This window comes from Dipodomys spectabilis, unplaced genomic scaffold (genome assembly GCF_019054845.1).
Source record: "Dipodomys spectabilis isolate Male_0828 unplaced genomic scaffold, ASM1905484v1 ptg000054l, whole genome shotgun sequence".
NCBI classification, from domain to species: domain Eukaryota; kingdom Metazoa; phylum Chordata; class Mammalia; order Rodentia; family Heteromyidae; genus Dipodomys; species Dipodomys spectabilis.
In genome coordinates this window covers 25,680,463-25,702,469 of record NW_024870731.1, presented here as the reverse complement: position 1 = coordinate 25,702,469, position 22,007 = coordinate 25,680,463, and the positions used below count along the sequence as shown (strand labels likewise).

At 48.6% G+C, this 22,007-nt stretch overlaps 1 protein-coding gene across 1 annotated transcript in view; it reads left to right on the top strand.

Moving 5' to 3' along the window:
- Prickle2 (prickle planar cell polarity protein 2) overlaps positions 1-22,007 on the top strand; it is a 307,686-nt gene that overhangs the window by 258,690 nt on the left and 26,989 nt on the right. The window contains exons 4-8 of the mRNA XM_042680266.1: positions 4,574-4,687; positions 7,466-7,603; positions 8,392-8,595; positions 10,760-10,946; positions 15,944-16,837. Of these exons, the coding sequence (XP_042536200.1) occupies positions 4,574-4,687; positions 7,466-7,603; positions 8,392-8,595; positions 10,760-10,946; positions 15,944-16,837 (1,537 nt within the window). The remainder of the gene's footprint in view (positions 1-4,573; positions 4,688-7,465; positions 7,604-8,391; positions 8,596-10,759; positions 10,947-15,943; positions 16,838-22,007) is intronic.

Below are 22,007 nucleotides of genomic sequence, written 5' to 3'. Positions count from 1 at the left end.
TGGATGTCTGTGGACCCAAGCAGCACCCTAAGAATGGCTACACATGCCAATCAGGGAGCTCCATCCCCGGCCGACGGGATTGGAAATCTGTGTTGTAACAAGCCTTCCAGGGAATGCTACTACAAGCTAAAGGGGATAACCACTGCACAAACAGATGTGCTTCTCACAGTTCTTATTGTATTTGGGGGCAAGGGGAGTGGAATCAAGGCTTGGGTGCTGTCTCTGAGTGATTTAATAGCTCAAGGCTGGCACTCTACCACTTGAGCCACAGCTCCATTTCTAGCTTTTTGGTGGTTCATTTAGAGATCAGAGTCTCACAGACTTTCCTGCCCAGGTTGCCTTCCAACCACGATCCTCAGATCTCAGCCTCTTGAGTAGCGAGGATTATAGGCTTGAGCCATCAGCACCCGGCTCACGCACTTTTTGACAGCCTGCCTTTCTGCCACAAGCAGTCAGTAGCTGGCTACCTCCCTTCCCTTGCCCAGGCAGACACGCTGTCAGACCTGCACCTCCTCCTTGCAGGCACAGGTCTCTAGTAGGGTGAGGCCGTGCTTCGGAGAGTGTTTGCACACCGACTGGAGTTCTGACAATCTGACACGGACTGAAGTCCTTCCAAGCCGCCCTGTTAGGGAACAACCCCTTCAATAAAGGCCTGCGGCTATTTCGTGTTCATAAGCCAGTTTATGGTGTTCTAAATAACACAGTAAATTGTTCGGGGATGTGTACCCAGTCAGACTTCACCCAGGGCAGAATCACAGCCTTTACTTGGGAATAGCCAAGTGGAGGAGCATGCCTGTGGCCCTCCCGTGTCTGGGCTCATGGGACTGGGAAACGCTGGAGCGCCGGGTCTCCCTCACGCCCTTCTGTTTCTTGCCGTCTTGATTCAGTGACAAGCGTGGGAAATCCCCCGGGAGATGTTGAAGCTCTGACATTAAGAGTAAAGGGCTTAGACTGGCTCCACTGCGGCCTGGAAGCCATTCATGAGGAGCTAACTCACCCTCCTTCCTCAGCACAAGCGCGTGTCAGCCATGAGAGGGTGCTCTGTGATGTAAGCAGATGCTTGCGCATGGGGGCGTCCCAGGAAGGGAGTTCTTAAGTCATCCATTAAATGATGAGTTCCCTTAGAAGCACATGTTGGAGCGCATTCTTCACTGGAGGAATGAGTGGCAAAGACTAGGTAGAAATACGTTTCAGGTGGTGATCAGTAGGCTTGACTTCTGTTCAGGATAGAGAGACCTGTGCTGCGAGGAAGTGATCACTGCCTCTGTGGAGAGTCCAAGAATTTGGGCTTGGGGACAGAGCTCAGAATACTGTTAGGGTTTGGAAATAGCGCCCCCTCTCCCCCAGTGGCTATGTGCTAAGAGTTGGGTCAACAGTGTGCATCACAGTTGATGGGTGGTTGAACTCTTAGGAGGTGGAGCCTAATGGGAGGAAGTGAGGTCATGAGGTGGGGAGGGGGTGAGCCCTTGAGGGAGATATTGGGAATCCAGAGTCTCCCTCTCCTTCCTCCTCTTCTTCTCTCCATCTCTGTCTCCCTCCCTCCCTCTCTCCTTCCCTCCTCTCTTATCCCTCCCTCCCCCCCATTTCTCTCTGTGTCTGCCTTCTGGGCCACCAAGAGGTGAGCAGCGTTGCTCTGCCACCTGCTCCTTGCCTCTGTGATGTCGAGCTTTGTTACAAGCCCCAAATGACAGAGCCAAGAAACCATGCACTCAGAACCTGGGCAGCCATCTATCAACATCAGTCTGTCTCAGGGTTGTTTGTCCCAGCATCCGGGCACTCACATTTCTAAGCATCCATCGCCAGTTCTGTACCTGAGCCAGCTCTATCATTGCTGACGTGTCATGTTAGAATCCCCCTGCCCTCCAGTGTTGGGATGCATGCACCTTCTTCTGTCCCATCAGTGGATATGGACCCAGCCCAAGAAGGGCTAACTCCAGACCACTGAGAGAACTGAGAGGAGCAAGTCACTAGACTTGAACTGAAGCACTTTCAACACCGGTGCTGAGGGAAGCCTTTGGCTTTGAGAAGCCAGGGAGCAGATCTTCAGAGAGAGAGAATACAGCTGAGGTTAGGGGACCCTGGGACCAGAGAGATTGAGAAAGCAGGTCCTAGTCAGTTTATACCTCGGCTTCTACTTCCTCAAGGCTACTGGGTTCCTTGAGAAAACACACAGACACACACAGACACACACACAGACACACAGACACACACACACACAGACACACACACACACACAGACACACACACAGACACACACACAGACACACACACTCCTTGCCACCTATTTTTCTTCCTTGGGATAAGACATGGCTCCCAGAGCCTAGGGTTGGGTCTTATTTACATACAAACAATGCTGCTATACAACTTAAACTGGAAGGAAGTCCAGGGGCCACCTGATTATCTCAATGGGATGTGGCCAGGCTGCAAAGCTGTAGGATTATTCGACATTTAACAGTGCTCGTTGAACTTGAGGCCCACATGCTTCATCTCTGCTTTGGAGTAGTCCCCTCCGTCCTATGGTGGGTGCTCTAAGCCATTGTGTAATTTGCTCAGGAACCTAATGATGGGGCACCGGGGCATAGCAGGCTTGGCTCAAGGGGCTGCCTGAGAAGGGCCCTCAGAGGTGGCCACTCTGGGCAGTGAAGAGAGGGCTGGGAGTGCAATGAGCAGCCATCCAGAAGACGGTCAGGCAAGCTTCAATTCAGCCCTGTGTTTTAAAGCAACCTAGTGGTTAACCATCACATTAGCAATTAGCCCTGGTGCGCAGGACTACAATGGAAGGCGTAGAATGACAGCTGATCTCAGGTCATGGCATCTCCGCCACCTTTTGAGACACTGTCCCACTGCATAGCTCAGGCTGGACTAGAACTTGCTTGTGCTTCTCCCTCCCAAATTCTGGGATTATAGGCACAGACCACCATTCCAAGTTCAAATAGACCAAAGCTTTTTACAAGCAACCATTCTAACTTACAAGGCAAAACTCATTTCCTAAGACACAGAGACTGGACTTGCTTTCTGATACCTGGCCCACGTGAGGCGTACAGTACAGCACAGAGACTCTCCGACAAATTCCTGGAATGTCCTGCTCGTCCGACAGGGAGTTGCCAGTTCTAATGCCAAGCTAACTTCTGATGTGGGCTGTTATCTTTTCTTAGGCATGCAGGCAGTCTAGAAACTGCCTTCAAAACCCAGAACCATTCCTTCCTGTCCCAGGACGTGGCAGTCTGCCAGGTACCTGGAGGAAGGGCTGACAGCAGCCCAGCCTTCCTGCTAAGAGCCAGCAGTCTGTGAGGAGAGCTCTGTTTGTGATTGTTTGGGGATGTGATTTGCAGGACAATAGGCTCATGATGGTAACCGGTTCCCATCCCATCCTTGGTTAGGAAAGTGAAGGTAGGCTGTCTGTCTGTCTGTCTGTCTGTCTGTCTCTCTCTCTCTCTCTCTCTCTCTCTTTCAAAGTCCCTGTCATTGCAAGCCTTTTTCTTTTTCTTGGAGCTCAGTGCTAACACTCATGACTTGATCTCTGGAGATCAAAGGAGAGAATTTCGCAACTCTTCACCCCAGCATTCCCAGAACATGCATTCATACCCAAGGTCCCGTACAGGCAAAGGACTTAAAGCAGAGGGAATGGTGAACTGCGGAGGTGGAGCCCCTGTTGCTGTCTTTCCTGGCTTGGGACATGAGGGTCTTGATTCTCAAGAGCTGGTGATTCTGCTGCATGGAAGTTCTTGGAAGCCTTTTCCAGAATGTTCTCTGTGCTGCTGCCATTGGGAATGTTGGTTGTATTTATTTTTTTATGTTATAGTTGTTGTGTTATATGATAGTATGCCTTCTCTCTGGTCAGGTTTCTCTTGCCCTTGTTTTACATGTGGTTAGACGGTAGAATGCCTGCTTTCTTCTCTCAGGGTAGCTTACATGTTTGGTGCTTTCCCCAATGGTTAGAAATGAATGCAGGAGTATGCTCTAATAAACTGTCACCCTCAGGAATGTTAAAAGATGTGAGGAGGTCCTGGTGTGAATGACATTGTCCAGTGACACACATTGCACCCCACATCGGGTCTCTTTTGGGTGGATGTCAACTGCTGCCTGTCTCATGAGTGGCTCAAAACCTGGAGGGCTTTTACCGTAGGTGGAGGCTGAGATACCTAGGAGTTGGTGAGTGCCAGAGACAGCTTTTGACTGCGGTGCCCAGACAGGCGCTGACATATCCCTCAGCCAGGGAGGTGCCGCCCAGGAGACACACAGAAAATGGTAAAGCGACACTTGGAGAGGCTGCCGAGCGCACCTTACCTTCTGGCTTCACCTGCAGATTGGTTGAATTCTTCTTTTGCTGGGACACTTGCTGGCTCTCCCCCCCCCCCCCTCCAGAAGGGGAAAGCCTTCCTTTGGGGCTTACCTCTGCCTGAGCTGAGCCTCTCAGTGTATCGCAGGGGAGTTCGGCTCTTGAGCCTCATGAAGGGTCAGGGGACAGCGGAAGTGCCTGCCTCCTGCCTGCCCAACTTCTCCTCCAGAGGGGAAGTGGTGGCTGGCATCGTGGTGAATAATGGGTAAGTGCTGTCTCTGTTCCATCCCTCAGGTACACCAGTACTACAGCTGCCTCCCCGAAGAGAAAGTCCCCTATGTCAACAGTCCTGGAGAGAAGCTGCGAATCAAGCAGCTCCTACACCAGCTCCCGCCACATGACAATGAGGTAAGAGGCTGGAGGGGGGCTGAGATCATCAGAATCTTCTTTTTCATCATCAAGGCCATCATCAGTGAGATTGTGGAAAGCTCCCTCTGCTGATTTCTTTTTAGGGGGTTGCTTCCTTAATTAGAGCCTAAAGGAACTGACCAGCACTTGCTATATGCGTGTTGCCAAAATAGAAGCTTAATTCTGGCCTGGATGTGTCTCTGAGGCTGGCTATTTGTGGTCATCGGAGCTCTTCAGTTGTAAAAGCTTGCATTCTGGTGTTCTGACTTGACAAAGAATGCACCTGATGGCTGCCTGCCTGTGTTGGAAAGAAGACTGGGGCTCCTTGGGCCATTTCAGGCCCCGCAACAATGCAGTAGAATTGTCAGCATCATTTCATAGTCAATGAGTGGATACAAGTTTTGCACGCCAGGCTGCAGGAGTTAGATGTGCAGCTCTGTAACTTTCCACATCTGTAACTTTTTGTCACAGTGAAGCCTGGCTCTCATGAGAGTCCTCAGTTGTACTTTTCAAAGTTTGGCTGGTTCGCGGGCTGTCTTAGTGTCTGAAGCCAGAAGCACAGCCCTGAAGGCAGGTCCTTCTTACCCTTGAGTTCACATTGATCTCAAAGGGGAATTTGTAAACCTGCTTTTTAGAAGAGCATGCTGGGAGGGGTCAGGAGTGTATGCTGGCAATTAATTTTTAGGTATCTGGTTAAAAAAAAATAAGGAATTTTGTCAGATTGAACTCTTTAACTCTGACTGCAGTTAAAATAAAAGTGCAGCCCGGTGCTCATGGCTTACTCCTGGAAGCCTAATTACTTGAGAGGTTGGAATCTGAGGCTCAAGGTTTGCAGCCAGAATGGACAGGAAAGTCTGTGAGATGCTGATCTCCAATTAACCTGCAAAAACATTGTAATCGGAGCTGTGGCTCAAGCAGTATAATTCTAGCCTTGAGTGAATAGCTACGGTGCAGTGTCCAGGCTCTGAGTTCAAGACTGTACTGGCACACCAAAAAAATTTTTTAATGGAATGGGAAAATAATCCACCTTTAAAGAGCTGAACACCAGCTTCCTCCACCCATAGGCTGGATCCCAATAAAACGAGTGAGTGCTACGTAGAATGTCTTCCCACATTTGAATAAAAAGTGATAATATAAAAGCCTGAAAAATAAATTTGAGGGGCTGGGAGTGTAGCTCAGTTGTAGAGTACTTACCTAGCATGCACAGGACCTGAGGTTAGATCCCCAGCACTGAAAAAAAGAAGAATGAATATGAGTAATCAAGGTCGAAGCTTATACAATTATAAAAATGGAAACAACTCCGTAGAAAGAGAGCTCTTTCCTGTTGCTTGTTTCTGACATCATTAAACAAATGTAAATAATGTTTTCTCTTTTCAAGCTAAGGGCAGGCATTATAACCTGATGCCTGGTTCACTAATTTGGAAGTAAAAAATGGAGCTTTATGTCTTCAAAAGCAGGCCCATAAAATACCATTGGGGGAACCTTGTGTTCCCTTTCTGGAACATTCCCATGGAGATTTCTTTCCTTTTTCTTTTCCTTAAACACACACACACACACACACACACACACACACACACACACACACACACACACACACACACTCTGTTTACTTGAGGAAGGGATGTATGAACTGTTCTTTTGTGCTTTTAGTGATTTGTTTTATATTAATGCTCTTTTGATAAACCTTTATTCAGATTATTACCCAGTGGGCTGAACCAGCCTATTTGGCATGGCTCTTTTTGAAGATAAAGGATAATGATGTTCAAGCATATATGTTTTTCATTTTTTTTTTTTGTCCCAGATAAGACCATTTTGGTAGATACAGTTGCCCTGGTTTCCAAACTAGGATATTAGGTTTTCTTGTAGCCAGCTTTGTGATGATCGGTCATCTGGGTAACACCATTGGCCTTTCTCATGTCCAGTTAACTCCTGAGTAAGATAAGACGAAGGGTGGAGGTGGATTTAGACCCGTGTGCTGGGATGAGAACATGGCGGTAAATAGTTCTCACCGATAACAGGGTTACTCCTGTTGAAGCTGCGTTGCATTCCTGGGGGAGGGAAAGTTTCAGTCTGGTGCTAGCAGGTGTCTCTTGGCTCTCTAACACATCCCAGCCTTCACGTGTAGGAGCATCAGCATCCCCTGAGAGCAAAGTGGCCACCTTCCACTGGATTCCTGGTGGTATTTGAGCCATGTAGTTTTGGTCTGTAATTTCAAGATCCCCTTCTAATTATTACAGGTGATTGTTTACTTGTAGGCATGATATACTTTCTTCTTCTTAAATATATTTTGAGGTTTTTTTGTGAACGTGAAATACTTTTAAAACCAGCATTCCTAAATAATAGTTCAGGACTAGCCCAAATGCCCGGGTGTACAGAAGTACCTGGTATCCAGGTAAACCTGCAAGGCCTCCCCACAGGATCACCGCTGCATGGAGACCAGCATCTAGGCTCCACCCATTCTTTGCCACCACTGATTTACGTGGACACACACAGGTGTGGAAGGAAGAGAACCAGCACCTGAGCCACCCCTGGTGACTTGGGTCTGGGTATGGTACATAGGACAGTGGGCTAGTTCCAGAACCTTCAATCTGGCCAAGACTTGAGCTCCAGCGTTCAGAGACTTCAGTAAGTGGTGTGCATTAGCACCATGGTCAGAGGAGACTCACCGAAGTCGCTTCATGCCTGGGGTAGACAAATGCCAGGCAAGGGCTATGCAACCAAGATGGAGAAAACGTGTGGGCTTCACGACCCTCTATTCCCCATTGTTTGTGTGTTCAGGTTCGATATTGCAACTCCCTGGACGAGGAAGAGAAGCGGGAGCTGAAGCTGTTCAGCAGCCAGAGGAAACGAGAGAATTTGGGCCGTGGGAATGTCAGGCCTTTCCCTGTCACCATGACAGGGGCCATCTGTGAGCAGGTGAGGATGGATGGGGTGGGTGGAGGCATTGCTGGACATGCTCTCATTCATCCCTCAGTTATGTATTAAGTACCTGCTGTATGCCTGGCTCCTGTCTAGGCCTTGGAGATGCAGCAATGAGCAAAGGAGAGGAGAGCTTACTCTCGAGGAGCTACGAGGTGGGGGGTGGGGGGAGAGAAGCAGACAATAAATTGAATCAAATAGAAAAATAATATAAACCGGGCACGGTGGCTCACTCCTATAACCCTAGCTACCTAGGCATCTGTGATTCTGCCTTGTTTCTTTCTGAGAAGAAATGTTTGAAAATGAGATGGTAGGGGAAACTGAGAAGAGATGAAAAAGCCTGCCCGAAAGGCAGAGGGAAATGAAAGAAGAGCTTTAAAGGTAGACAGGGTTTGTTTTGTGGTCAGTCCTCCTTTGGTCCACTAAACCCGGCCCCACTAAACTCGCCCTCTCTTTGGGGCCTGCCCCTCCCCAGCCTGGTGTTAAGCTTGGCATTGCATCAGCGTGCAGTGTGGAGTGTCTAGGAGAGGGTGAGCCTCCCTGCCCTCACCCCCACCCCCAGCCGCTCGGCCTCCTGCCTGCCAGGCTCCTATGTGCAGTTATGCAGACCTCCTTCTGCCCCACCTTCCTCTCTTCTTGGTTATCTTATGTAGGAGGAGGGGCAGGGGAAACGCTGCCCTGCCTGGAACACAGAGCAGATTGCATGGTGGCTGGCACAGAAATCACTTCTGCACAGCATGGAGGGATGCTGTCGGTCATGGCGCTGATGCTTGTTTTCCTCACAGTGCGGAGGGCAGATTAATGGTGGAGACATCGCCGTGTTTGCCTCGAGAGCCGGCCATGGTGTCTGCTGGCACCCGCCCTGCTTCATCTGCACTGTCTGCAATGAGCTGCTGGTGGACTTGATCTACTTTTACCAGGATGGGAAGATCTACTGCGGCCGGCACCACGCCGAGTGCCTGAAGCCCCGCTGTGCAGCCTGTGATGAGGTCAGACTCCCTCGAGGCCCCAGCCCCCCCCCCTACCCCCGTTATTCCAGAGCCTGGCCTCTGTAAATTAAAAAACAAATAATCATTGATACACAGTGAAACGCTTTAGATCAAAGCCCAAAGCCTGGGCCTCATCATCCAGAACCAAGTACCTCTATGCAAACCTCCACAGCCCTGGTTGGCTAGAGACAATAGTGGATGGGGCATAATTTGATTGTCTTGCTGTTTTCAAAAGTTTGGAGGGAAAATGCAGGGGGATACTCCTGGATATTCCATCCATCTGTCTCTGCCTCTTGCTCTAGAAGGTGTTTCCATGTGCAATGTCCGCTAAAACAGAAGAGAATGCTGGACCTCTTCCTGATATCCCCCAAGGCTAAGATTTACACCTCGATATTCTTCTAAGATTTTTATCTTTTTTTTTTTCAGGTTTTTAAATTTTGAAAAACCAAAATGTTTTTAAGTAGCTGCACAGCGTGGTTTTAACTTAACATGTCAGTGTAGGAGTACAATGCATCTTTTTTTTTTTTTTTGGGGGGGGGGGGGGTCTGGTCGTGGGGCCTGAACTCTGGGCCTGGGCGCTGTCCCTCAGCTCTTCAGCTCAAGGCTAGCGCTCTACCACTTGAGCCACAGCACCACTTCCAGCTTTTTTCTTTTTGCTTATGTGGTGCTGAGGAATCGAACCCAGGGCCTCAAGCATGCAAGACAAGCACTCTACCACTGAGCCACCTTCCCAGCCCAGTACAATGCATCTTGATCAGCATCTTCCCTTCAGTCTCCCCCCCCCACTCCTAATTTATCCCTACCTCACCTACCCCCTCAAGTTACCTGGTTCCATCTTTACCTAGGAACGTGGAGCATTATGACAATAGTCACCAGTTCCTCCTCTTTCCTTTTGTCTACCTACCCTCACTTCAGTTAGGTTTTTATAGATGGTGGAGGTAGGGAGTCAGAGTGATTTGTTGTTTTTTTTCTGATAAGGGGTTTTGAATTCTTGGTCAGGGGCAATCTACCACTTGAGCCACACCTCAGTCTGTGTTTTTACTTGGAGATGTAATCTAGTAGACTCTTCAGCCCAGGCTAGCTTCAGACTACTATTCCCTGGATCTAACTTTCTGAACAAATAATATTATAGGCATGAGCTGCTGATACCTGGCTCCAAATTGATTCTTTTTTGGGGGGAGGCATCCAGTCATGGAGCCTGAACTCTGGGCCTAGGTGCTGTCCCTCAGCTCTTCAGCTCAAGGCTAGCGCTCTACCACTTGAGCCATAGTGCCTCTTCTGGCTTTTTTCTTTTTGCTTACGTGGTGCTGAGGAATCGAACCCAGGGCTTCATGCATGCAAGACAAGCGCTCTACCAGTGAGCCACGTTCCCAGCCCCCCAAATTGATTCTTTTTACATGAGACTTCCTTTTGTCCCAGCCCCATTTGTTTTAGACTATTTTCCCCTGGATTGTATGCTGCACTCTTCTTGATAATCAGTGGATTGTTATGAATGGATTTAGTCCTAGGCTATGAATTCTGTTGTTAAGACTATACCTCAGTCCTTATCTATACCCCATTACCACACCACACTGATTATTATAGCTTTGTACTGTGTTTTGAAATCTGTGCCTTAAAGTTGAAAACAACTCTATATATTAGAAGTTGAAACATGAACACTTGTGAGCGCCAGATAGCACTATAAATGAGCATGACTCATTGTGAGACACGGGGGAGGGGTGTAGAATATAATCATGGGAGTAAGAGTGGACATGGTGACTCCTTCTTTTGCTTGGTATTATCATGTATGGACCATACACTGTGTTCTAAAGGAAAAGCTAGCGCTTCAGGTGTTGATAAGACATTTCCCACTTTAGAAAATACTGAGTCCAGTGTGCACGTGACCTGTCTCTCCCTTGTCCTGCTTTCTAGTTTGTAGAGTTCTCTTTCTCTTATTTAAATGTAGCTGAGCTCCTCCCTGGTGCCATCTTTAATTTGTTTCAGGCAGGTGCAAACATCAGAGCTACCGTAGCAGTAAAATAAACATCTACATACAGGCTTTTGCTTCAGCACTGTGGGCAAGACTTGCTTTTTTTGCTTCTAGTTTAGGGTAGTTTTCCCTCCTTTGAGGTGTGTCTACGGTAGCCTGCTTTCAGACACTCACCACCTGGCTTCCTCTCTACAGATCATCTTTGCTGACGAGTGTACTGAGGCTGAGGGGCGACACTGGCACATGAAACACTTCTGCTGCTTCGAGTGCGAGACCGTGCTGGGCGGCCAGCGCTACATCATGAAGGAGGGGCGGCCCTACTGTTGCCACTGCTTCGAGTCCTTGTATGCAGAATATTGTGACACCTGTGCTCAACATATAGGTGAGTGCTTGGTACTCTCAGCTCCGTTTTCTGGGATTGGATCTCCCCTAGAATCTCTTTGGTTGCATGTAATAAAAGCCCAACTCTTACTTGCTTAAGTAACAAAAGGGAATTTCCTTGATTCATGTTAACTGGAAAGATCATGGAGACTGTTAGCTTCAGGTAAGGATGGATCAAGGGTTCTAACAAAGTCTTTTATTTTCTATATCCCTGCTCAGCTTACTGCATTCGGGAGCAAGCTGTCTTCACAGGACCCCTCTTCCCCACTAATTATCAATTTTAAATACTTGGATTGTCACACGGAGAGGTCCACAGTGTCGCTTCCAGTTTCGGATCTTATCTTATTTATCAGTCCTCTTTGCTGAGTTCTGTCCTCCTCCATAAGAATAGGTGATACACCTTCCCTCTCCCTTTCCCACCCTGCTTGGACAAAATCAAATCAGCAGAGGAAAGAAGCAGTTGACTCTTTTGATAGATTTGAAACCATCAACAAAAGCCAGTATATCCAGGCCCTGGTGGCTCACACCTATAATCCTGGCTGCTCACAAGGCTGAGATCTGAAGATCACACTTAGTTGGATCTCAGTTAACCAGTAAAAAGCAGAAGCAGAGGCATGGCTCAGGTGGTAGAGTACCATCCTTGAGTGAAAAAGCCAAGTGAGAGCAACTTGAATTCAAACCTCAGTCCTGGTACCAGAAAAACAAAAACAAACGCCAACATAGATCTATTCAGAGTAAGAGACATTGCTCATAAGCTCTGAGCTTCCCAATAAGTGGCAAACCCAAGATGGTAGAAATCATTTCACCTTTGCAAGTAAGAGAGTTGTTCCACCCTTGAACAGTGGGACCCTTGTCTTTTCTGAAGCTTACCTGTTCCTAGACCATCTGGATGTGAACTTGACCTATTTGGGAGCCCATTGTTGTCCTGCTTCAAAGGTTTTGGTGGTAGATTCAGATGAAAGCTTAGCTCTTTAGAGAGCGCTATGTGCTGGTCTAAGCCCAGTGGTGCAGACCCCTCTTAGGTGCTCCTAGGTGACTTGTCCCTGAACCTTCTTCTCCTGTGGTGGGCCTACACCCTTACACCCACGTCCCTTGAGGTCTGTGCCTAGGAGTCAGACCCGCTGTCAGTACCTTTTGTCTGGCTATACTTTGCTTCCTGCCCTTGGGTGATAGCAAGTCCTCTTTCTCCAAACATCTTCCCCTCTCCTTCCAACCTAGGGGTGCCCCCACCATGTGTCCAGGAAGCTAGCTGTCTCGGAGAGTAGAACGGTCAGACACGCAGACTTGGGGGCTGTGAGCTAGGAATAGGGACCTGCACTGCACAGGTGTCTGGACACCTGGAGCACGAAGGAGCTATGGTGTCAGGGTGCTGGAGCTGTGCATTGATCCCCGGCTGCTCACATGGGTTCAAGTGAGCACTTAATGGCTGAGAGGAGCTGTACATCCCCTCCCACGGAGGCTGAACGAGCTTCTTCACATACTACCGTGTAGAATGTTCACCCTGCAGCTTTGGAGAGAGAAAAATCTGTCACTCAGTCACATGCCCCCAGGAAGGCCCCTCTGCTCTGCTCTTTCCTTTCTGCCTCCTTTCCGCTATCCAGGGCTTTCAGCGGAATTCTCCCTTGCCTGCCTCTTAAATCCACTTTAAAAAATAAAAGGCATCCATGTTTTGCTAGCAAAGGGACCGTTGTAACCTGAAGTACTGTGGGCTGTTCTTGTTGAATTGCTGCCTGTGATGTTTCTTTGTAAATCCACTTTTCTGCAAAACATAATTTTCCTGCCACAGCAAGAGTCTGCTCTGTATCTCAGGCACACTTCAGTCGCTGGGTGCCGCACCTCCAACCACACTGTACAAACATTCCATATTTATCCAGCCGCTCAGTGCAGACCCTGCATCAGGCAGCCGTCTCCAGGGCAACGGGACACTTGCCGGCATGCAGCAAAGTAAACAGTCCTGTAAACAGAGTGAGGCTGAAGAGGCAGCAGACTGACAGACACCCTTGGAGAACTCCGAGGGCTTCAGAGAGGGAAGAGAGGACGGCTCGTTCAGCTCAGATGTTGAGCGTAGAGCCCTTTTCCAGATGTCCCAAGTTCAGGAGCAGTTCAGAGCACGGGCTGACATGGTTGATGTTTATCGGAACCATGATCCGCTGCCTGCCGGGGGCCACATTATAACATTCCTCCCCCTTCTTCCCTCTACCCCCGGTCAGCCCTCTCCCTGGAATTGTCCCTTGAGCAGCCTGAGCTGTTTGTTTCCTTGCAGGAGTTGGGGGGGGGGGGAAGCGGGAAGGAGGAGGGGTCAGGCTAAGGACCTCACTTCCCTGCTCTAGGGTGCCAGCAAGGCTGAGGCTGCATGGGAAGTGTGCTGAGCAGCTGCGTGCAGTCAGGGACTCAGGGACCCACGGGCAGCCTGCGCCCAGATCTCAGATCTCTTAGCACATGGCAGAGGAAGTGGAAAGTTGCAGAGGGAAGGCTGTGCAGCCTCAGTGCTCACTCTTAGAGGACATCGGGGCAGTGACCCTTCACGGGCAGGGAGATTCTAGCCTAATACGGCAAAGGAAGAATAGCTGAGACTAATCACCAGCAGCCCAGGGCAAAGCTGGCTGCTTGCACACTCAGTTAATCCTCACACGAATTCTATAAAGGAAGGATGGTTATCTTCCACATGGCACTGCTGGGGAGACCAAGGCATGGAGAGATGAAGCCACTTCCTTAAGATCACACATCTAGAAAGTGGCAGAGCTAAGACCCGAACATCTTCCCAGAAAGGGGTGGAGGAAGGATTCGTTTCCTCTTCGATATGGTACAGAATGGTACATTCCTGGGCCTCCTGCCCCCTCCTCAGAAGGTGGTGTCCATGGACTGTTAACTCTCTTTGTGGTTCTCACCCGCCGCCGCCCGCTTCCCCACACTGTTCCTGGGAACCCTAGGTACACAGGTCCTGGGAACTGATCTGCGATCCTGCAGTGCCCTCGTAGCCATTCCCTCTTGGTCCTTAGGGCCACACTTCTGTACCATGACATTTTTGGTGAGGGGGTTCATCCATTCAGTATAGGAATGAGTGCATCATGGCCTGTTGGGCATCAGGCCATGTTCCAGGTCCTGGAGATGCTGCAGAAACTTCCAGCTGTGTCCTCATAAAGCGTCCCTTTTAGAGAGACAGAGAGAGAGAGAGAGAGAGAGAGAGAGAGAGATGGAGATGGAGACAGAGACAGACAGAGACAGACAGAGACAGAGAGAGAAGAAAGAACACACCAGTGTATGCGTATGCTACTGGTATGATGTCACCCAGTACTGATGCTATAAAGAAAAGCACAGTGCCAGGTGCAGTGGTTAAACGGTAGCCCCAGCTACTCAGGAGGAAGAGACAAAAGGTATCACAGTCTATAACCAGCCCTGGGCAAAGTTAGTACAAGACCCAATCTGAAGTGATGGACAGGAGCGATGGCTTAAGTAGTACAACATTACCCAGCAAGCACAGGGTCTCGAATGCAATCCCTAGTTCTGGAGGTGGGGGTAGGAGGGAAGGGAGGAATTTAGCAGATGAGAATGGAGAGCAGCCAAGGCCCCTATTAGGGCAGACAAGATTTCTCCAGGGAGTTGGCCTACAAGCATTGTGCTACTCAGTTTTCACCACTGTGACAAATACCTGAGAGGAACATCTTAAAGGAGGAAAGATTTGTTTTGGCTCATAATTTCAGAGGTTCCATTGTTTCTGGGCCAGTGGTAAAGCAAGGAGTCATGGTGGAAGGGTATGATGGAACAGACCTTGCTCACCTTATGGCAGACAGGAAGCAGATGGAAGGGGATGGGTGAGTCATGACCCATGTGAGACCCACCCTCAGAGGCCCCCTCCTCCAGTGACTGCTTCTTCCAACCAGGGCCCAGTTCTACAGTTCTACCACCTCCTTGTACTCAATTCGTATTTTGACTCTATCAGTAGATTCATCAATGAAGGCAGAGAGCTTTATCACTAATTCAATTACAAAGGAAAACCTGCACTTCTGAACACTGCTCTTATCAGGGACCAAGCCTTCAATACACCCATGTTTAGGGGAGCAGCTCATAAATAACCACACTGAGCAAACACAGAATAGAGTGAAGGTGATAGGATTAATATGGTACTTAGGGGCAGGATTTCTGGATACAAATTGTATCTCTGATTCCTGGCTATCCTCCCTTAGGCAAGTTGCTTAACTCCATGTGTCTTTTATTTTCTTCAGCTGAAAAAGGAGAAATAATCCTAGATTCTACCTCAAACAGTTGTGTGAACAAATGGTGTAGATAAACACGCAAACCAGTGCTTTATCATGTTAATGTTGTTATAAGTTGAGTATCCCTATCCAAATGTTAGGGATTTCTTTGTGAGATTTTGGAATATTTGTATATCCATGAGATAGTTTGGGAATGGGATGCAAGTCCAAACAGAATTTCCTATGCATATAGCCTGAAGATTTGCATGAAGCAGTTTTTTTTCACATAAGAGTATTCATTGGTTTATTCATTTACTCATTTGTTTATTTTGTCTTTTTAGGGTTTTTTTTTTTTTTGCTTTTAATTTTTTTTTGTTTATGCTGTACTGAGGAATCGAACCCAGGGCCTCAGCCATGCTAGGCAAGCACCCTACCACTAAGCCACATTCCCAGCCTGTAAAATTTTATTATATGGAATTTTCTGTGTGTGGTGTCATGTTGACACTCAAAGTGGTAGCACTTGGGGCATTTTGCTTATTCAGTCTTTGGATTAGGTCTTCTCCACCCCTATTACTGTTGGCAGCATTCTTGAACTGGATGTATTGGGTACGAGTGAATTAGAAGGAACTGACTGGGAGGTTAAGTTGAAATAGCACGTGAGCACCATTTATGTGGGAGCCTGATCATTGATTGATTGACACATCATTCATCTTGTCATTCTGAGCCACACCAAGATGTTGTGCTTTACATGGCAGTGCAGGACTCTGAGCGGCTCCTCAGCCTCTCCTCTGTCTTGTTTCTCTAGGGATCGACCAAGGTCAGATGACCTATGATGGCCAACACTGGCATGCCACTGAGACCTGTTTCTGCTGTGCTCACTGCAAGAAGTCTCTCCTGGGGAGGCCATTCCTTCCAAAGCAAGGCCAGATCTTCTGCTCCCGGGCCTGCAGTGCCGGAGAGGACCCCAATGGTTCTGACTCTTCCGACTCGGCCTTCCAGAATGCCAGGGCCAAGGAATCCAGACGCAGTGCCAAAATCGGCAAGAACAAGGGCAAGACCGAGGAGGCCATGCTGAACCAGCACAGCCAGCTGCAGGTGAGTTCCAACCGCCTGTCTGCCGACGTGGACCCCCTGTCACTACAAATGGACCTGCTCAGCCTGTCCAGCCAGACGCCCAGCCTCAACCGAGACCCCATTTGGAGGAGCAGGGATGAACCCTACCATTATGGGAACAAGATGGAACAAAACCAGGCCCAGAGTCCCCTGCAGCTCCTCAGCCAGTGCAACATCAGAACTTCCTACAGTGCTGGCGGGCAGGGCGCCGGGGCTCAGCCCGACATGTGGGCCAAGCACTTCAGCGGCAACCCCAAGAGGAGCTCGTCACTGGCCATGAAGGGACACGGGGGCAGCTTCATCAAGGAATGCCGAGAGGACTACTACCCCGGGAGGCTGAGGTCCCAGGAGAGCTACAGCGACATGTCTAATCAGAGCTTCAGCGAAACTCGAGGCAGCATCCCAGTGCCCAAGTATGAGGAAGAGGAAGAGGAGGAGGAGGAGGAGGAGGAGGAAGGGGGCCTAACCGCTCAGCAGTGTCGGACCCGTCATCCCATCAGCTCCTTGAAGTACACAGAGGACATGACACCCACAGAGCAGACCCCTAGAGGCTCCATGGAATCCCTGGCCCTGTCGAACACAACAGGTAGGTCCTGGTCACCTCTAGGTGATGCCATGGTCCTCAGGATCTTAGTGTTGTCCGTGCTGTGTGTCCCCTCCTCCGGCAGGCTGTAGAGCAAGGTCAACCTGGGTCTCAGATGGCTTCTGTCTTTGATGGGATTCCCTGTCAGAGGAGCTTATACTGTATGGAGCAGATGGAGGTGGGAGAAGGGGAGGCAGAAAAGCAGGACCAGACCAGACTGGAGGCGGAGTCAAGTGAGGGACATGTCCAGTCTGGAGTCTGGCTTTTGCCAGTCCCACGGGGGCTCTGGATGCTGAATTGCAGCATAGTCTGTTCCCTCTTGTGACAAAGGTGCTACCACCATGTCGGTCCACCTTTGGCGTTGAGCTGCTGCAGAGTGACGAGGATGAGGTCGTGGATATGCGTGTGAGCCAGACAACTCGCCCTGGCCAAAGACGTCAGTCGGGAGAAGGGGCAGCTGTAAGGCAAAGGCAGTATTTGAAGTTCCTGGAGCCAGCCAGCTGTGGCTTGGGATACTCCAGCATCCAAGTTTGTCCTGTACTCTGATGTCAGGGTTCTCTCTCTTTTTTTTTTTTTGGTTGGTCGTGGGGCTTGAACTCTGGGCTTGGGTGATGTCCCTATGCTCTTCAGCTCAAGGTGAGTAGTACTCTACCACTTGAGCCACAGCTCCCCTTCTGGTTTTCTAGTGGTTTCATGGAGTTTCATGGAGTTTCTTGCCCGGGCTGGCTTTGAACCACGATCCTCAGATCTCAGCCTCCTGAGTAGCTAGGATTATAGGCGTGAGCCACCGGGACCCAGCAGGGATCTCATTTTAATGTGCAAGTAAAGATTAGAAATCTATAGAAGGAGCAGATGTAGAAGGCCAGCAGGCTGAGGAGACTACAAGTAGATAGTCACATGCATGTCATCACCAGCATAGTTGGTCACAAATGTGACCACAGTAGTGAAGACTAGATGTGAACAAGATGGCCCCCATGAGGTATAGCCATTGCTATGACATCCAGGAGCACGTTCGGTGGGGTCGTCTTCAGCAAGGTATACAGGCCAGACTCTGTGTGGTAGAATTGTGTGTACCATGTGTCATCACGCTCTGGGGGCCGTGTATCCATCCACAGTGGACTGAAAATAACAAGTTGATCTTTCAACACCAATAGTTTGAGAAGAGTGCTCTAAAATGCTCTGAGCATGTTTGTCCTTTTAAGGGAAGGTGCCAGACACATTCTCCCTTACTGCAGGCATCTGACCTTCAAGAAGGCAGTAGATATTAGGATCAACTTGAGTGCCAGCCCCACCTGAGGGGCAGCCATTGCTCAGCTCCAGCTACCTGTTCCCCGTGCAGGGATATTTAAATGTTCCCTCTTCTTCCTCCCTCCTCTTCCTTTTACTCCTCCTCCTCCTCCTTCTTTTGAAACTGTCCTGGGGATTATTGAATTCAGGTTCTCAAGCTTCTTTGGTAAGAGCTCTACCAGTTGAGCCATGCCCCCAGTTTTTTTTTTTTTTGCTTTTACTTTGCTTATCGGATGGGGTCTTGTACTTTTTCCCAGATTGGCTTCATACTGTGATCCTTCCTGCCTCTGCCTCTTGTATAGCTGGGAATATAGGCATGATTGTCTACGCCCATCTCTCTCTCTCTTTTTTTTTTTTTTTTTGGTCGGTCATGGGGCTTGAACTCTGGGCTTGGGCGCTGTCCCTCAGCTCTTCAGCTCAAGGTGAGCACTCTACCACTTGAGCCATAGCACCACTTCCAGTTTTCAAGTGGTTTATTGGAGATAAGAGTCTCACGAACTTTCCTTGCCTGGGCTAGTTTTGAACCGAGATCCTCAGATCTCAGCCTCCTCAGTAGCTAAGATTACAGGCGTGAGCCACCAGCGCCCGGCAACGCCCGTCTCTTTGACATAGGATCTTGGCAACTTTACCTAGGTAAACCTTAAACAAAGATCTTCCTGACTCTATCTTTCCAATAGCTGGAATTACAGGTTTGCACCACCATACCTATTCTGGATATTAATTTTTTTCAACTAACACACAGCTTTTACCACATTATCAAACATGGTTTGGAGCAGTTCCACAATTATTAGCTTGCTTAATTGTCACAGTACTGTAAGGGAAGTAGACTATTGTCATTCCTGCTTTAGAGTTGATGACACTGAGAAATAAACAGTGAAATCGGAGGCAGTATTCCAGTGCCCAAGTATGAGGAGGAGGAGGAGGAGGAGGAGGACAGTGAGGAGGAAGAAGAGGAGGAGGAGGAGGTGAAAAAAGAGGAAGGAGACCTTCCTCAAGTCAGAGAGATTGCCCAAAGTCACCCAAGTTTTAGGGGGTGGAACAAGGATTTGAACCTTTGCTTATGACCACAGACCCATGCTTATATTTAATTACATCAGTCTGCCAACCTAATATGACCCCTGCCTTGGCTAATATTATAGTTTTTCCAGAACACTTAAAAATATGCATTTTTTTAAAAGATGTGGAATCAATTTACATTTCGACTAGACAAACGAAAGGTGTCTCTGGGCCCCAGGATGCTGTCACGTCTGTGTCTGTCCTCTTGTCCCAGAGGACAAGGGTACAATATCCTCACTCCCATGTTTCAGATTTAAAAAAAAAAAACAACCAGAGTTGTGGTGACAAAGCATCTTTCCTAACATCACAGAAGTGAGCAATTAATGGAGAGTGATGGCTGCCTGGCTTCCAGCCCGGGCTCTGTTTTTCTCCCAAGATTTATGTGCTATAATTATATAAGAGGCCGGCAGGTAACTATGTCCGTCAGCTCTGAGACTGAGCTTCTCACAGCTAGATCGCCTGTGTTAGCATCATCCATTGCAGTACTCATCGATTAAAATATGGCTGCCCCTCCCCATGTAGATTCCCAACAGCAGAAATCCACAGAGGCAGGGCCTGGGAATCTGCATTTTAAATGGCCTCCCACAGATGCGGTAGACAGACATTGCTGGGATAGTCAGTCAGTCAGTGGGTTGTAACTCTCATGGCCTTACATGAACTTACCTTAGAAGGGAATGTGGAGGGGTGGGGTGGGGGGGAGGAACGGGTCTCAAATCAGGAATGTGAAAAGGGTAAGAAAGAACACAAAATCTACTCATACAGAAAAGATCGTGGAATGTTTGATTCATGATTCCCTGTAGGTCCCTGAACAAAGCTCCTCATGACCCTTCACCTTTGGGTTTTAAAAAGCAGCCTGACTCCTAGCTGATAAGACCAAGGGAGGATAAAAACAAACCTGAAGTCAGTGCTGTCTGCAACATGCAGCTGTCGAAATGGAATGAATTACAATTAGGTGAAACAAACATTTAAGGCTCTCTGGTGGACTAGCCACATTTCACAAAGAGCAATGGGATGACATTTAAGATTCATTTCATCTTCAGGGCTAATGGCAGCCTTGTTGGACAGCGTTGAAGACCACAGTGAGCTCATGGGGCTCCAGTCCTCTCACTGGTCTCTTTGGGAGATCTAAGCTCTCAGTGGATGGTTAGGAATCCGGTTTGGAGTTACAGGCTCCTGGGTTCAGATCTTCCCTGCATCAGTTAGAAGTCACATGGCCTCAATCAAGTCACATGAGCTTGAGAGATGAGAATTTGTTCTCCCTTTGTAGGGATTTTGTAAGAATCCAACCACAAATGTATTTGAGTTCATTAATGCAGTCTTTCACACATAGGTCATTCTGTAATGGTTACTTGGTGCCTTAAAAAAAAATTATTGTTAATTCTTTCTCTGCCTTGTCACACTGAAGAATGAATCTAGCCAGTCCATCCCTCAGTGTCTCGCAGCTCCAGACAGATTTTCACTTCAGATTTGAAATGCTCTTGGGGACCCCTTTTTTCATCCAGGGAAAAGGCAGAACAAGAAGAACTCGAGAAATGAGAAATCAGAGAAATTCATTTTACGCTCTTGTATTTCCATGGACCAATCAGATTGGCCCTGTAGCCAGAAGATGGCAGCTAATACTTGAAGCACTGCTTCATGATTTCCTTTCACATCCTACAACAGAGATATCCTGTTAATTGGACTCGGAAAGCTGCCGTTGGTCTTCCTGCTGTTGATCTTTACCATTGCCTTTGAATTTTCAGTAGTTTTCTGTTCTGAACTACATGCCTTTAAATCCTGGAGTCACAGTCTGACTAACAAACATCTTAGTCAGAATACCTTGGTCCCTTGCCAGAGTTAGGGTTCAGGATAATGGCTCTCTTTTCCTCCCATGGTTGGTACCCGATGTTACTGAACAAGTCTGTGTGCTTCACCTGGCACAAAGCGCCATCTTTTTTCTCAATAGATCTGAGAAACCGACAGCTCCAGTGGCTTGCCAGCCTCTGATCCATCCAGGCCCTGGCCCCTCCTGGGTTGTTAAAACTGGGGGAGCACATCCCTTCCCTTCACTCACCACAGTGACTCAGACAGGCTCCGGCAGATTGCACACACCATGCCGTGTTAGACGTGAGAGGCTCTTTAACCCTACTGTCCCCAAATGGGCATCAGACCCAGCTGACAGCCAGGTCATCATGGTCTTCAAAATAGTACCACATGTACACTGAATGCCAGTCATGTCTGGGCACAGCTCTAAGCACCCCACATGACCCAGTACTTAACTGTCACCACACTCTAGGTGTAGATACAACTGTGTTCCCATTTACCAGATGGGATGAGGGAGGTACAGGGAGGTCCCATTTGAAAGCAGGGGGGCATTGTAGCTTCAAGCCTGTGCCTGTGCCTATGACCAATGCACTGTGGCAAAGCATGAAGGTGAGGATGAAGATGCCGCTGCTGTTGATGAGGCGGAGAATAAGGATGATGTTGGTGACGATGAGCACCATAGCAGACCACTGACCATGACCTGACACACAGAGAGGCCTTCACCTATAACTTCCCTCCGAAACCACACAGCAACCCCCTAGATAAGGACTTAGACCTATTTTACAGATGAAGCACACGGAGGTTTATAGAGGTTGTGAACATCCATGCCCGTGTCACAGATGAGTAGGAGGTCACACTGTGGTTGCCACAGGGGCCAGGACTTCACCCAGATGGAGTAGATCTCAAAACCCACATTCCTGACCCACATCTTCTCATCGCATGATCGTCACAGGCTGCATTTTCAGAGTATCCACAGACCCCCACTGTAGCCGGTGTGTTGGCAGGTCTGTCTGGCCCTGGCAGTGAA